Source organism: Tamandua tetradactyla, chromosome 4 (assembly GCF_023851605.1).
Source record: "Tamandua tetradactyla isolate mTamTet1 chromosome 4, mTamTet1.pri, whole genome shotgun sequence".
NCBI lineage: Eukaryota > Metazoa > Chordata > Mammalia > Pilosa > Myrmecophagidae > Tamandua > Tamandua tetradactyla.
In genome coordinates this window covers 185,735,860-185,752,506 of record NC_135330.1, presented here as the reverse complement: position 1 = coordinate 185,752,506, position 16,647 = coordinate 185,735,860, and the positions used below count along the sequence as shown (strand labels likewise).

General features: G+C 35.3%; 1 protein-coding gene across 2 annotated transcripts in view; it reads right to left on the bottom strand.

Annotated features, from left to right (window-relative positions):
* Positions 1 to 16,647, bottom strand: part of ZMYM2 (zinc finger MYM-type containing 2) — a 151,116-nt gene that overhangs the window by 52,073 nt on the left and 82,396 nt on the right. For both annotated transcript variants that reach the window (XM_077158794.1, XM_077158795.1), the window contains 2 exons: positions 2,121 to 2,271; positions 406 to 521 (listed from right to left, as the gene is read on the bottom strand). In XM_077158794.1, coding sequence (XP_077014909.1) covers positions 406 to 521; positions 2,121 to 2,271 — 267 coding nt within the window. The remainder of the gene's footprint in view (positions 1 to 405; positions 522 to 2,120; positions 2,272 to 16,647) is intronic.

Below are 16,647 nucleotides of genomic sequence, written 5' to 3'. Positions count from 1 at the left end.
GGCAGATTTCAAAAAATATGTAGAAAGCATTTGTGCTTACCTTTTCTAGGATAAGTATACCTACATCCTTTATCCATATCATGAAGCATTTACCCTTATGATTAATGTCTTACTCAAAACCATTTACTAAGAAAATACATCACACAAGGAACTGAGTTCAAATACGCTTAAAATTTATTTTTCTTCAAAATCTGTATCAAAAATAATTAAAAAACCAATTTGTTTATCCATGCCATAGCAGATAGCTGATGCAATCCTATCCTCCATGATTCTATAATCCCCACTCTCCACTGTGACCCCCACCTAGGTATGTAAAAATTAGCACATAAAATTAGTAATGTATATTACACTATTTTGTGTGTGTATTATTTTGTGGGAGAGGGGTATGCAAAATGAAAAACAAACCTGAAATTTAGCCACACAACTGGAATTGCAAAAGTTATACAGTTTCCCGTCAGGCATTGTGGCTTGGTATTGAGGTAAAGAGTTTCGCTTACAAAAATGGCAAATAATTCCCAAACCTAGGAGAGAAAAGGTATATATCTGACTTCTTTTTAAAGCAGTGAAAACTTAAATAAAATAAAATATATTTTACTGATTAATAATTTTTTTAGCATATATAAAACCCATATAGAGAACTCCAACACACACCTCTAAGATCCACCAACTTTAACATTTTGCCACATTCTGTAACATTCTATATATCAACCTAGCCAACGATCTATTTACCAAACATTTGAGAGGAGGATGTATCTATCTTGTTCCTTGAACACATTATACTTTCATATACATTTCCTAATAACATGACATTCACTTATGTAACTACAGTTATTATCAAGTTCAAGAATTTAACATTGATAAAGCTTACAGTCCATATTCCAATTTTTTTCATTTGTCCCAATATCGTCAGTTTGGACCTGTTCTTCTTTTAGTATTAGCTCCAGTCCAAGGTCACGTGCTGAATTTAACTGTCAGTGGCTCTTTAGTCACGCTTTTTATTTTCGAATTGCGGAAACATATTTACAACATAAACTTTCCCATTTCAATCACTCACAACCATAACATTCAATTGGACTAATCACATTCACAATGTTGTGCTACCCTTACCACTATCCATTACCATAACTATTCCACCATTTCAAACCAAAACCCTGTACCCATAATGCAAACTCCCCATTTCCCCTAACACTCTAGCCTGTACTTTACTGTCTATCTTTATGAATGTGCATATTCTAGTTATGTCCTAAAGTGGAATCAAACAATCTGTTCCTTTGTTTTTGAATAATCTCACTCAAAATGTTTTCAAGGTTCATCCATATTGTAGTAGCATGTATCAGAGCTATATTCCATTTTATGACAATAATATTCCAATGTATGCATACTCTATATTTTGTTTATCTACTGATGGACATTGGGTTCCTTCCACCTTTGGTTACAGTGAATAATGCTGCAATGAACTTGTATACAAATGTCTGCTTTCAATTCTTTGGAGTATATACCAAAAAGTGGGATTAGCAGGATATATGGTTATTTTATGTTTAAGTTTTTGGAAGAAACATCAAACTGTTTTCCACAATGCCTGCACCATTTTACATTCCCACTAACAATGTATGAAGATTCCCATTCCACATCCACACCAGCACTTGTTATCCTCTGCTTTTTTAACAATAGCCATTGTAGTGCACGTGAGGTATTACTGTGGTTTTGATAATACTTTTTAAATGGAAGCTGAAGGAAACTATTTTTCTTTTATTAACTTCCACCATTATTTTTGTTTTAAAAAATTCAGTTGTAAGAGAACAGTCTGGTATCACATCTCTAAAGCATATGCAGACACTTCAAACAACCTCAGTTATAAATAACATTTGGATGAAATAATGATATTAGCTAAGAATATAGACATGGAGAGAATTTCATGCAAAACTTTAAAAATTGAATAAAGTCTGAAATGAATTAAAACAAGTAAAACCCTTTGCTTCAATAAGGAAACTAAGTACAATAAATAAAAGCAGTAAAAAGACAAGGATAAAAACAAAGTTAAAGGATAAAATTGAGGTATTTATTCAAGAAACTAGTCATGTTATTAATGCTTATTAATTTTCCAAATACCTGGAACTTACTTTGTGGTTTTGCATATTTTGTCTTGTGACTGTTCATGCAAGCAGTTGAACAATATGGCTCCATATATCCATTAGGACCTATGCACTGCGTCATATCAAAAAACCTGCACTGTGTTCGGCAACCAGTACAAGTTGTCAGTTTTCCATATTTCTAAAATTTGAAACATAAAAATATACAGTTGAGAAAACCACATTTTAATTGGGAAAAATTAATGATACATATTTTATTAAATGTTTTCTCTCTGCAAAGAATTCCTTAATTTACTAATGCAGTTTATCTTGGTTCAGAGAATCACAAATCTCCGGTAGATGCAAGCTATTAACTGAAATACTGCAAAATTAGCTTCAAACAAAAGTAATGATCACTTAAATCTCCTTCAAAAACAGAACTTTTCTCTATTATTTTACCTGAATAGAGTTCTTAAGAACAGATCTATAAAAACTGAAAAATCAAAGTTAGGATCGGTTTTCTGTTGTCACTGAGGACATGCTTCTTTTCATTTTACATAAAAATTCAATGGAGCTACAGAATATTTTGATACATAACTATGAAGCAATGAGATTTAATACACAAATGAGTATAGTAATTACAAGCAACTGAAGTAATGAGATTTAATAAACAAATGAGTATAGTAACTACAAGCAATTTGAAGATGTTAAATACTTATTTGATAAGTGGCTACCTTTCCAAACATCTTTGTAACATCTCTTAAAATTGCCTCCCTGAGAAAATTCAACTTCCCCAAGTGAAGAATTCTTGATATTCTCACAAGCAGTGGGGACAACCAAAGCAATAGGCTGAGCCCCCAGTCTTGGGGTTTGTTCATATGAAACTTAACCCTGCAAAGGACAGGCTAAGACTACTTAAAATCAGGCCTAAGAGTCACCCTCAAGAGAACCTCTTTTATTGCTCAGATGTAGCCTCTCTCTCAGCCAACATGGCAAGCAAACTCACTGCCCTCCCCCTCTCTACATGGGACATGACTCCCTGGGATGTGGACCTTCCTTGCAACCTGGGACAGAAATCCTAGAATGAGCTGGGACTCAGCATCAAGGGATTGAGAAAACCTTCTTGACCAAAACGGGGGAGAGAGAAATGAGACAAAGTGTCAATGGCTGAAAATGTAGGGCTGTGTTCCAGTAGCCATGTCTCTTGAAGATGATTGTATAATGAGTGTACAATGATGTAGCTTTCGCAATTTGACTGTATGATTGTGAAAACCTTGCGTCTGATGCTCCTCTTATCTACTTATGGACAGATGAGTAAAACATAGGGATTAAAAATAAATTAATAATAGGGGGAGCAAATGTTAAAATAAATTTAGTAAATTGAAATGCTAGTGATCAATGAATTTGCATCTGAATTGATGCAAATATTCTAAGAAATGATCATAATGATGAATATAAAACTGTGATAAAAGAATGTCCATATTGTACGTTGATTGGCTTTATTAATAAAAATGAAAAATGAAATCTCCCTGAGATATACCACATTTAAAACTTCTCATGCAAAATTACTTTTGGCTATCAACTAAAGTTGATAAACAGTCAATATATATAGTAACAAAAGTTAATCTTGCTGGGTCCCTGGACCAGATAACTCCTGAAACCTTGAGGGGCCAGCCTCTCCAGAACATCAGCTAGATTTATCTCCCTAACTGTACCCCATATTATTGACAGCCCCTTCCAATATGAAAAAGGTAGACTGGCCATAGCCCAAATACCTCTAAACACTAGGAAAAAGATCAAAGGTGATGGTGGAGTTATACAGAGAAGGTAGGGTTTAACAAAAAAGTATGTCTGCTGAATCATTATATAGATATTTCTTTTAATCTCCAGTGTCTTAGAGCAGCTAGAAGTAAAAAAACCTAAAATTGTACAATTGTAACCCATACCAAAAACTATTGCTTTTTTGTATATATGTTATTTTTCACAAAAATGAAACAAGAAGTCGATTGCATGATAAACAATATTTATTCCCACTAGCCTCCAACGATCTGAAGGAGCTAGAAGGAAAAATCTCTGATGATGATATTGTAGCTCATGACAAACTCTGGGATCTGTCCTGTAACTACTTGCTGAGTGCTTTGAAAACTGCTTTTTTCTCTTTGCTTTGCTTATAAGCTATACTACATAATTTATATAGTTTTATTTTTTTTTAAGTTGATCTTGCCATTAAGGTTCACTGATTGCCAACACTGTTATTTGAAGAAATGAAAATATAAAGAAAGGAAGAACTTTGAAAATTACTAGAACAAAAGGAGCATCACTTAAATACAGTCTTCCAAAAATACAACTCAAATGAATTGATGTGTTTTCATTTAAAAACTAACTTGACCCGTTATTGCAGCGTTATTGTTGAATTTTTGGGGGGGTGGGTGGGAAGTGCATGGGCCCGGAATTGAACCATTGTATGTGCGCGTCTCTTGGCTGTACCATAGAAAAATATTGTTTAATAAATCAATGGGAACATACTTTACTATTATTTTGATATAGAACTGACAATGATTCTCTTAGATGCACTATAGTTTTTGTACTCTTGCTTTATGTCTAGTTTTAAATTGAGCATTAAAGGAATACAGTATTTGTAACTGCCAGTATCTATAGAGGCCTGTTACCATTTTGTCTTTTACAAAATTCTTGTTTTCAAGAGAGGCAGGAATATGTTTTTTCCCCCTGGTTGAGTTGATGTCATGTATTCTTGTTTACCACAGTACTCATGGCTTTGGGACTTTGAATTGGTCAATATTCATGAAAAAGCATGATACTTTCTGTGTGATCTCAACCACATAAAAATGTATGCGCATAAAAGACCTAGAAGGATATGTCAAACTGTAAACTGCTTATGATTCTGGATGGTTTTTGCGTTCTTTGCTTGTGCTTTTCAGTTTTCTATATTGCACAATTAACTTAAAAAAATAAATATTTTAAAAACCTTAAAAAAAAAAAAACAAAACTAACTTGACAACCACAAGTAGCATTCAAACATAAGAAAATACAAGCCTTTAAGTGCAACTTGTATTTGATCCCTCTTCTAAGTGATTACAAAACTCTACTATAATCAGTTAAATCACATATCATGTTGCAAAATTAATTGCATACATCTATTCTAACTGATGTTGAGATTATTTTATTCATCTTTTTACCATAGAATATCTAGTACAATGTGAGGACACAGAAAGACCTCAAAATGTTCCATGAAGGATTGATAACAGAAGTCAGGAATAGATAACAATCAGGTCAGAAAATAACACCTCACAGAAAGTCACTGGGGTTCAGAATATGAAGGAGTAACTTGAAGGAAAAAACAACAACCCAAACAAACAACAAGTTAAACATCAACATTAAAATACAGAAAAAAATAGCTTTCTCAGCATGCAAAAAGCAGAAGTTATGATAAAATGTAGCTTAGCAAGTTATGATAGGTAGCAATGTCTAACTGAAGTTTGCGTAAGAGCAACCTCCAGAGTAGCCTCTCAATTCTACTGAACTCTTGGCATATTCCAGCAATGTATGGTTATATTCAGTCTGGTACCATTAAAAATAATGATCCAATGCTGCTGTAGCCTTATTTGCTCAACTATCACCCAAAGTAAACCTTGAGTTTTACATTTCTGATGGGTTCCCAGAAGAAATACTTATCAAAAACGAAAGAATGTTAACATGGAACAAAAGTAATGGCTGCAAACGCAGTAAGACCAATTATGACTCCACCAATGTTAAAGGACAATAGAAGAGAATGCTGTTTTTTATGCGTTTGAAGTAACAGCATGTTTTCCTGAAGCCAATGTGAATTTTAACTTAAAATTTCATATTGGAAAAGGACAAAAAGAAAACAGATCAATGTAATAACGGAAGATAAAAGAATGTTTAAAACCTGACACTACAGTTTGCTACTGTGCCACAGGACTGCAGAGAGAAAAATGAAGCCACTCCCCCCAGCTACACGTATGAGGTTTCTCTGTACCAGTACCTATAAAGCTAAAGATGAAGCTCAACCATGACAGCATTTTCTTCCTGGATTACATTTTTTAAAACTTTGTTATTGGAGACAGTCTTCAATTTCACAGCGAGTCTAATATCTGATTTGTGATACTGACACTGATTTTATTGGCAGAAGAGCTGAATAAAGATTTAAGGTATACTACATGGGACATGACATTCAGGGGTAAAAATCTCCCTGGAGACATGGGAGATGACTCCCAAGGATGAGTCTTACCCTGGCACTACAGGATCAACAATGCCATCCTGACCAAAAGGGGGAAAAGAAGTGTAACAAATAAGGTATCAATGGCTGAAAAAGTTCAAATAGAGTCGAGAGGCTACTGTGGAAGTTGCTCTTCAAGCAAACTTCAGTTAGACATTGCTACCCATCATAACTTGCCAAATCCTAACTAAAAGCATTCTAGCTATCTCTAAAGAACATGTAAGGCAATATATTAAGATTCTGCAAGGGTTCCACGCACTAGGGGAACTTTTCAGAAACCTACAACCTTCAGATAGGTCCCTGGAGCAGATAAGTCCAGAAACCAAGAGGGGCCGCCAGCCTTTCCAGTTCCTAAAATTGTGGAACTGTAACCCACACCAAGCTCTGAAATCTGTTTTACAACTAACTGTTGTGTTGTGCTTTGAAATTTATTTACTTTTTTCTGTATATATGTTATTTTTCACAAAAAACAACAAAAGGGGATGATAAAAAATATATATTTTCCTTCTAGCCTCCAATGTCCTGGAGCAGCTAGGAGAAATCTGAGATGATGGTATAGTATAGTAGTCCATGACAAACTCTGGGATCTCTTCTCTTGAAGAATGCTTTGAAAACTGTTGTGTTTTTCTTTCTTTGCTTTGTATATATGTTTTATTATACAATAAAAAAAAGTTAAAAAAAAGATTTAAGGTGTAACAATAAAATGTAGGTAGACTAATTTATATTGGGACAAGTGAACAAAGAGCTAAGAAACTTGTCCACATTAACAAATACTTTTACCTAAAAAGAATAAAGTACTTTTACCTGAAGAGAAAAAGAAAGTACTATCATGAAAATAAAATCATTAATATATTCTCAATAGTGAGAATATATTTCAACACCACCAATTCCATAACTACTACTCCTTCAAAAACAGAAGGAACCATTTAATTAAAGTACATTAGCAAAATAAAAATTTGAATACCATGCTTGCTTTGCTTTGTATATACAGTTAAAATAATCATATTTAGATTTCATACAGATTTTCCAAACATGCTATAAATATGCACTGAGTGATTTCAAGGAAGGAAATGGTAAAGTAGAACTAATTCAGAATCAAAATACTCCCCCTTTCAAGCATGCAGAAATATAAACCTACCATAATTTAAGTGAAAAAGAACAAGGTACAACTGATCGATATTGGTAAAGTAAAAGGAAGATATAATGGGGACTTAAAGACAACTGGCTCATTTAAGTCTATTCGTTTTAAACAGGTATTAAAATTTTAATATTAACTAACTCTGTATGAACTTTCCCCTTTACACGTAAGTAACACATAACATTTAGTATATTTAGGCTAAACCAGTGAACCACTTGGAAAAATGTACAAGAAATCTGTATCTGTTCCCACCAGGTAACGGATATAGTCGATATGTAGCCTACTTCCTGGTGACATTGAAACACATGGAAAGCAGGAGGTCCTTAACTTGGGTCCATGACATTGCATGGGAAAAATATTACCTTCACATTTGCCAACATCTAACTAAAACACAGCATTCTGTGTTTCAGCATTCTTTCACTATGATTATGGAAAACTAGCCAGAATAATTTATGATGTTGCCAAAAATAAAAATTCCAATTCTTAATATCAACAGTAGTCGGAGATATGTTACTGTGTCATTTATGCTCAAATTACATCAGTTACTAATCACTATATTTTATTATTAAATGCATTAATAAAAAAAGCAGATATACTGTTATTTCAGGATTTTAAAAATCCTTGTTAATTGTATTTTAATATAACTGGTTCTCTTCCTAATAGGTATTTTGTTCTATGTTATTTTATAACCTTATTCTGAGAATGGGTCTGTCTACATTGCCAAAAGAACTCAAAGTACAGAAACACTTAAGAGCCTGAATTAGAAGGAATAGTGACAAAACCTTAACAATGATATATTGTACTAATTTTTACACTAAGGTCAAAAGAAGAGCATAACATTATACATGATGCTAATGAATGCAGGTGGCTAAAGGATGCACTGACTGCAAAGCAGATTGTGGATACATATGATTGAATATTGTGCTGTTACAAAAAGTACCGAAGTCATGAGGCATGCAACAATGTGAATGAACCTGTGGGACATTTGGTGAGACAAAACAAGCCAGAAACAAAAGAATAATTATTGTATTGTCTCCTTCAAAAATGCTTATAAGAAAACAGGGGCCTAAAGGACACAAACGGACATTTGCACTCCAATGTTTATAGCAGCATTCTTTACAATTACCAAGAGATGGAAACAGCCAAAATGTCCATCAACAGACGGGTGACTAAACAAACTGTGGTATATACATATGATGGAATATTATGCAGCTGTAAGACAGAATACAATTATGAAGTATGTAACAACATGGATGGACCTTAAGGACAGTATGCTGCGTGAGATTAGCCAGAAACAAAAGGACAAATAGTGTATCGTCTCACTGATAGAACTGACATTAGTGAATAAACTTGGAGAATTTCATTGGTAACAGAGACCATCGGGAGATAGAAATAGGGTAAGATATTGGGTAATTGGAGCTGAAGGGATACAGACTGTGCAACAGGACTGTATGTAAAAACTCAGAAATGGATAGCACAATACTACCTAACTGTAATACAATTATGTTAAAATACTGAATGAAGCTGAATGTGAGAATGATAGAGGGAGGAGGGCTGGAGGCACAAATGAAATCAGAAAGAAAGACGACAAAGATTGAGATGGTATAATCTAGGATTGCCTAGAGTGTATAATGACAGTGACTAAATGTACAAATTAAAAAAATGTTTTTGCATGAGGAAGAACAAAGAAATGTCATTACTGCAGGCTGCTGAAAATAGATGGTAATTAATATTTTAAAATTTGGAACCTTAGGTAAGACATGAGATTTTGTTGGTTTGTCCAGAGTGATGACCCAATGAATCCCAGAGTGATTTGATCAGTGAGTGGAAAAGTATTTGCAAAGTCCCCTTCGGGGAATGGTGACAAGGGGGGAAAATTCAACCTCCCCAAGTTGAATTCTTGATATTCTCACAAGCAGTGTGGCCAACCAAAGCTATAGGCTGAGCCCCCAGTCTTGGGGTTTGCTCATATGAAAGTTAACCCCACAAAGGATAGGTCAAGCCTACTTAAAATTAGGCCTAAGAGTCACCCCCAAAAGAACCTCTTTTGTTGCTCAGATGTGGCCTCTCTCTCCAGCCAACACAACAAATAAACTCACCACCCTCCCCCTGTCTACGTGGGACATGACTCCCAGGGGTGTGGACCTTCCTTGCAACATGGGACAGAAATCCGAGAATGAACTCACACTCAGCATCAAGGGATTGAGAAAAACCTCTCGACCAAGAGGGGAAAGAGTGAAATGAGACAAAGTGTCAATGGCTGAGAGATTCCAAACAGAGTCAAGAGGTTATCCTGGAGGTTATTCTTATGCATTAAGCAGATATCACCTTGTTACCTAAGAGAAAATGGAGAGGCTGGAGGGAACTGCCTGAAAATGTAGAGCTGTGTTCCAGTAGCTCTGTTTCTTGATGATGATTGTATAATAGTGCAGCTTTCACAGTGTGACTGTATGACTGTGAAAACCTTGTGTCTGATGCTCCTTTTATCTACCTTGTCAACAGACGAGTAGAACATATGGAATAAAAATAAATAATGGGGGAATAAATGTTAAATTTAGTTTGAAATGCTAGTGATCAATGAAAGGGAGGAGTAAGGGGTATGGTGTGTATGGTTTTTTTTTCTTTTTTCGTTTTATTTTTTTGTTGTCTTTCTGTTTCTTTTTCTGAATTGATGCAAATGTTCTAAGAAATGATCAGGATGATGAATCTGCAGCTATGTGATGATACTGTGAATTACTGATTATATATGTAGAATGGAATGATCACATATTGAGAATGTTTGTGTTTCTTTCTGTAATTTTTTTTAATTAATAAAAAAATTAAAAAAAAAAAAAAAAAGAAAACAGGGGCCCTAGATTGTAAGCTCTTATAGCAGACATATTTAGTCGAATTTTAATTATTATTTCTGGATTTTTGAGAGGTTGTTTTATATATCTATAACCTGGTATTTAAAGATAAGAACGAAGTCGATCAGGTTGGGATTAAAGTAATTCAGAACACAGGGTAAGGAATACTATTTATATTTTAGAACCACACCTACCCTTTGAGACCAAAGAAAGAAAGGTTTATTTAGTCTGGAATAGAAATTTTCTGTAGCACAAAATCTAACTCAACCTGTCTGTATAGCTCATTTCAACAATTGGAACACAGGGAGCCCGGAATAAGAGAGAGCCTTTTATCTGGTATAGCTTAATGTAATGCCTGGATACATTCTAGAATATATTAAGGAAATAATCAAAAAATATTGACAAAGTTCCTTGAGGGATGGGAGAAAAAATATGGAACTATTTAACTTTATCTCTCGGGACACTACTGATACTGTGTCAAACATTAGGGACACCCAAATCAATAGGCCAAGTCCTAGATCTTGAGGCTTAGTCTTGTGTATCTTATAAAGGTAGTGGAGAAGTATAGCCTGTCTCTAAGTATGCCTAAGAATTACTTCTGGAGGACCTCTTTTGTTGCTCAGATGTGGCCTCACACTCTCTAAGCCCAACTATGAGAGTGAAATCATTTGCCCTTCCCCCTATGTGGGACACAACATCCAGGAAGGAAAATCTCCCTGGTGGTGACAAGAATGACTCCTGGGGATGAGTCAGTCCTGGCACCATGGGATCAACAACTTCAACCTGACCAAAAGCAGGAAAAGAAGTGTAAGTAATAAAGCATCAGGGGCTGGGACAGTTTAAATAGAGTCAAGAGGCTACTCTGGAGGTCACTCTTTCAAAAGCCTCAGTTAGACATTGCTACGTATCATAGTTTGCCAAACCCCAACCAAAAACCATTCCAGCCAATCCTAAAGAATACCTAGGGCAACAGATAAGATTCTACAAAGTTTTCATGCACTAGGGTTACTTTCCAGAAACCTACAATCTCCAGATAGGTCCCTGGACCAGATAAGTCCTGAAACCTAGAGGGCCCATCCTCTCCAGAAGAACAGCTAGTTTCATCTCTCTAACTCATATTACTGACAGTCCCTTCCAACCTGAAAAAGTTAAAATGGCCATTGCCCAAATACCCTTAAAGAGTGGGACAGAAAGATAAAAAATGATGGTGGAGCTATACAGAGAAAGTAGGGTTTAACAAACAAATATGATTGCTGAATTATTAAACTGATATTTCTTTTAGTCTCCAGTATCTTAGAGCAGCTAGAAGTAAAAACCGAAAATTGTGGAACTATAATCCATACCAAACTCTGAACTCTGTTCTACAACTAAACATTGTGCTGTGCATTAAAATTAATTGGTTGTGGGTTTTTTTTGCATACATGTTATTTTTCACAAAAATGAAAAAAGAAATGATGATAAAAAATAAATATATTCCTTCCAGCCTGTGTATGTTACAAAGATCTGTTTGTACACAAAAGGTATGAAAATTTACATATGAGCGTATTTTACTTTTTCCACAACTCTACAGTTTGAAATTTTTCTTTCAGCAAACATTTACAATTGTTGTAATGTTCAAAACATTTAAAATTATCAATGGATGCTAAAACCAGCGAGGGAATATTTGCCAAGAACCAGATGCAGACATGATATCAGATATATACTCTCAGAAAACTTACTGGGAAAAAAATCTGACAGATACTACCTTAACCAAATGATTGAAGTTAGAGTCAGTAAGGACAAAAAGATATGCCCTCGGAAGAGCACATCATTTATGCAAAAAAAACCCCACATTAACCTCAATCTAATCCGAAGGAACACATTACAAAATAAAAATAACCTGTAGTATTCAAAAATGTAAGATTGGGGAAAAAAAAAAAAGACCAGGGAAGTGCTTCAAATTAAAGGAGATGGCAATTCAGCTCCCAACCTTGATGAAGTAACAGGGACTGGAATGGACAAACTGGACGAAAGATACAAAAACAGTTTACAGACATTGGGCAACAGTTTATGACTATATATCTAAGAGAAAAGAAGTGAGACCTACCACTCTGCCAGCACATGATGTGGAAACAATTTCCACGATGCAGCAAGGGAAGGGAGAAACCAAACAGAGCCTGAGCTGAGTTGAGGAGAGACTGAGATTCGAGTTCAGTGAGGCCCAGACTGCTAGAACTTGGGAAGCAGAAATACTGAAGACAAGGAGTTGAACCAAAACAGGTCTGGAGATCTGAAGAGGAGTAGCTCCTAAGTCTAAGAACCAATCTACACCTGTGTAAGAAGAAACTACTTGAAGTCAGAGAAAGAACCACAGAACTAGGAGAACAGAGAGACGATGAACAATTTCCAAAGTATACAGAGGGCTGGGAGTAGTTCATGTTCCCAAATTTCAGCGAGAAAGACCTGGTAACATAGGAAGCAAGGCAGAGCAGTCTGGAGGTATCACGACACTGCGGATACGTTAGCCCTAGCCTAAAAGCTACTCTTCAAAAAACTATAAAAAGCCTTAAAGCAAAAGCCTCAAAAGGATCCAAAATATTCCAAGTAACTTAAAAACATGCCAGAACAAAGTCCAACATTATATACAATAATTGACCAAAATCTAGCAACTAATATGAGAATCAAAACTCTGGGAACAAATTAGAAAATTATGAGACATGCAAAAAAGTAGGAAAATATAACCCCTAAGCCAACAGAAAAAAAAGAAATTATGGACAGACCCAGAAATGCCAGTTATGATGAAAATAGAATGCAAAAATGCTAACAATTATTTTAATATACTGATACATTCTAAAAGGTAGATATATATCTAAAAAGTAGATACTGAATATGATGAGGCACGAATGGAACAACAACAACAAAAAAGACCCAAATGGAACTTTGAGAAATGAAAACCACAACACAGGAAATGAAAACTATTCTGATGAGAATAACAGTTATTAGAAAAAACCAGTGAACTTCAAGATACAGCAAAAGAAACTCTCCACTATAAAGGACAGAAAGAAAAAATGACTGAAAAAGAATAAAAACAAATAATAGAGAACCAGTGACCCAAGGGACAATATCAAGAAGTCTAAATATGTATAATCAAGAAGTCTAAATATGTATAACTGGAGTTTCAGAAGGGGAAAGACAGAAAAAATACTTGAACAATATCCTGTGATCCTGGATCATAAAGGAGAAATTTTTTTTTTTTTTTGCTATAGTAAGGGCCATTATGGACATAATTTTAATAAGGTCTGTAGATTAATTAGATAAAAGAATATTATGTCAATATTAATTTTCTTTTTTTTGGTCATTGTACTGCAGTTAGTCACTTCAAAAAAATAAATATAGAGAAGTATGTATCTCCAACTTACTCTAAAATGCTTCAGTGAAGAAATAACAATATGTTTATACAGGAAGAAAAAGGAAGGTACAATGATAAATAAATACAGCGAAATATTAACATTTGGGAGGTCTAGATGAAGACATACAGACATTTTTATACCATTTTAAAATTTATATGCAAGTTTAAAATTACTTCAAATTAAAGAGCTAGAAAAACAAAACAAAACAATTAACACTGCATTTCCTAATCAAAGGCTGAAGAAGCAAAACGTGTTACAGGGCCTTCATGTGGTAAATGTTAATTTTTTTTTTTTTTTTTTTAAAGAGGGAGGAAGGGAAGGAAAGACAGAGAGAAGGAAGGAAGGATGGAAGGAAGGAAGGAAGAAAGGGAAACATCTTTAAACATTTTCTTGTTTTATTGTATTTTGTTTGTTTGTTTGTTTTTTACATGGGCTGGGGCCGGGAATCGAACCGAGGTCCTCCGGCATAGCAGGCAAGCACTTTGCCCGCTGAGCCACCGCGGCCCGCCCGGTAAATGTTAATTTTAAAAATGTGTCCAGGACTGTGACAAATGCATAAAAAGCCATAAAAATGTTCTTCCCCTATAACTAGCTGAGAATTTAGCATTGGAAATAATTCAAAACAAGAAAAATGAGCTGTATACAGAAAGATGTCGGCTATAATAGATACAAAACAAAAAAATGCAGGAATGAAAATGAAGGAAATTATATTGCATCAACATGTTGAAACACAACAGACACAAAAGCACAGGAAAACTGGGGGTCGTGACCACAGACCCTGAAGAAATACAAAAAGAACCCTGTAAGGGGATAGATATTATAAAAAACTATACCCCAACAAACTAGACAACTTAGATGAAATGCACAAATTCCTGGAAACACACGAACAAGCTACACTGACTCAAGAAGAAAGTGAAGATCTCAACAAACCAATCACAAGTAAAGAGATTCAATCAGTCATCAAAAATCTTTCTAGAAATGCAATCAAAACCACAATGAGATAGCTGACATTTATTAGAATGGCCATTATTAAAAAAAAAAACAAAACCGAAAACAACCAGTGCTGGAGAGGATGTGGACAAAGAGGCACACTTATCCACTGTTGGTGGGAATGTAAAATGGTACAACCCCTCTGGAAGGCAGTTTGGCAGTTCTTCAGGAAGCTAAGCATAGAACTGCCATATGATCCAGCAATCCTATTACTAGGTATATATTCAGAGGACCTGAGGGCAAGGACTCAAATGGACATTTGCACACCAATGTTTACAGCAGCATATTTTAAGATTTCCAAAACAGGGAAACAGCCCAAATGTCCATCAAAGGATAAGTGGCTAAACCAGTTGTGGTATATACAAAGGATGGAATATTATGCAGCTATTAAGACACAATAAAGTCATGAAGCATGTAACAACATTGACAGACCTGAAGGACATTATGCTGAGTGAAATTAACCAGAAACAAAAGGACAAATACTGCATGGTCCCACTAATATGAATGAACACTAATGAGCAAACTTGGAGAACTGAAGTTAAGAAAACAGGTTATCAAGAGAAAGAAATAGGGTAGAGATTCAGCAATTGATGCTGAAGGAATAAAGACTGTGCAACAGGACTGATTTTAAAAATTCAGAAATGGATAGCACAATACTACCTGACTGGAGCACAATAATGTAAGTATTAAATGATGCTGAATGTGAGTATGATAGAGGGAAAGGACTAGGGGCACGCATGAAACCATAAGGAAAACTAAGAGGATAAAGGCTGAAACACTATAATTTAGGAAAGCCTACACTGGACAATGATGGTGATTAAATGTACAAATAAAAAAACATTTTTGCATGAGAGACAACATTTGAATATCAATATTTCAGGCGCTGAAAACAGATGGTATATGAGGAAAAGTACAATCAATGCAAGCTAGGATCAATAGTAACAATGTAATATGCTTCCACTGAATGTAATAACGGCCTTATACCAAAAGTGAATGTCAACAGGCAGGGGGCATGGGGAAGGGGTATAGGATTCTCTGCGGAAGAAAGGAATTTTCTTCAGACATTATGGTGGCGAAGGCATGTCTATATACTTAGGCTGGACTGGATGATGTGTGAATAAAACTGTTAAAAAATGAACAGAGAGAAACAAGTGCTGTACAAAGATATACTTATTCACTGTTGGTAGAGAAGCTGAGAGGTGCAGACTCTCTGGAAGGTAGTTTGGTGGTTCCACAGGGGGCTAGGGGTGGGGTTGCCATATTACCCTGAAACCCTGTTGCTCAGTATACACCCAGAGGAACTGAGTGTGGGGACATGAATAGACATTTACACACTGGTATCTATGGCAGCAATGTTCAAAATCCATAATGGATGGAGGCCGCCTAAAGGTCCAATGACTGAGGAATGGAAGGGGGAACTGTAGTGTATACATACAATGGACTACTGACTGGCTGCAAGAAAGAATAAAGTTGTGAGGCATGTAACTAGGTGAATGAACCTTAAGGACTGTATGCTGAATCAACGTCAGAAACAGAAAGACAACTATTACCATGTTTCACTCATATGGACTAACTATAACATAAAAAACTCAGTGAACTGAAGTTGAGAACAGGTGTTATCAGGTTGGAGCCTATTTTAAAGGGTCCTTATAGCAGTCACATATATTCACGAGTTATAACTATTATTTCTAAATTCTGAGATGCTGAGTTGTTTATATATAGCATGGTCTTTCCCAGAAACTTCAGGTATTTATGTGACCCCTGAGACTCAGAATGAGAGCTCTGAAGCTGTAAAAGTCAGCAGTACCCCATACAGGAACTGTTTTAAAAGTTAAAAAAGGGATCTAACTTCAAGTAGAGATATGAATGAAGCTGATCTAGTTAGGACTAAGGTATATCAGAACAGAGTAAAGGATGATACCGTAGTTTTTTTTTGCACGGGCAAACACCAGGAATC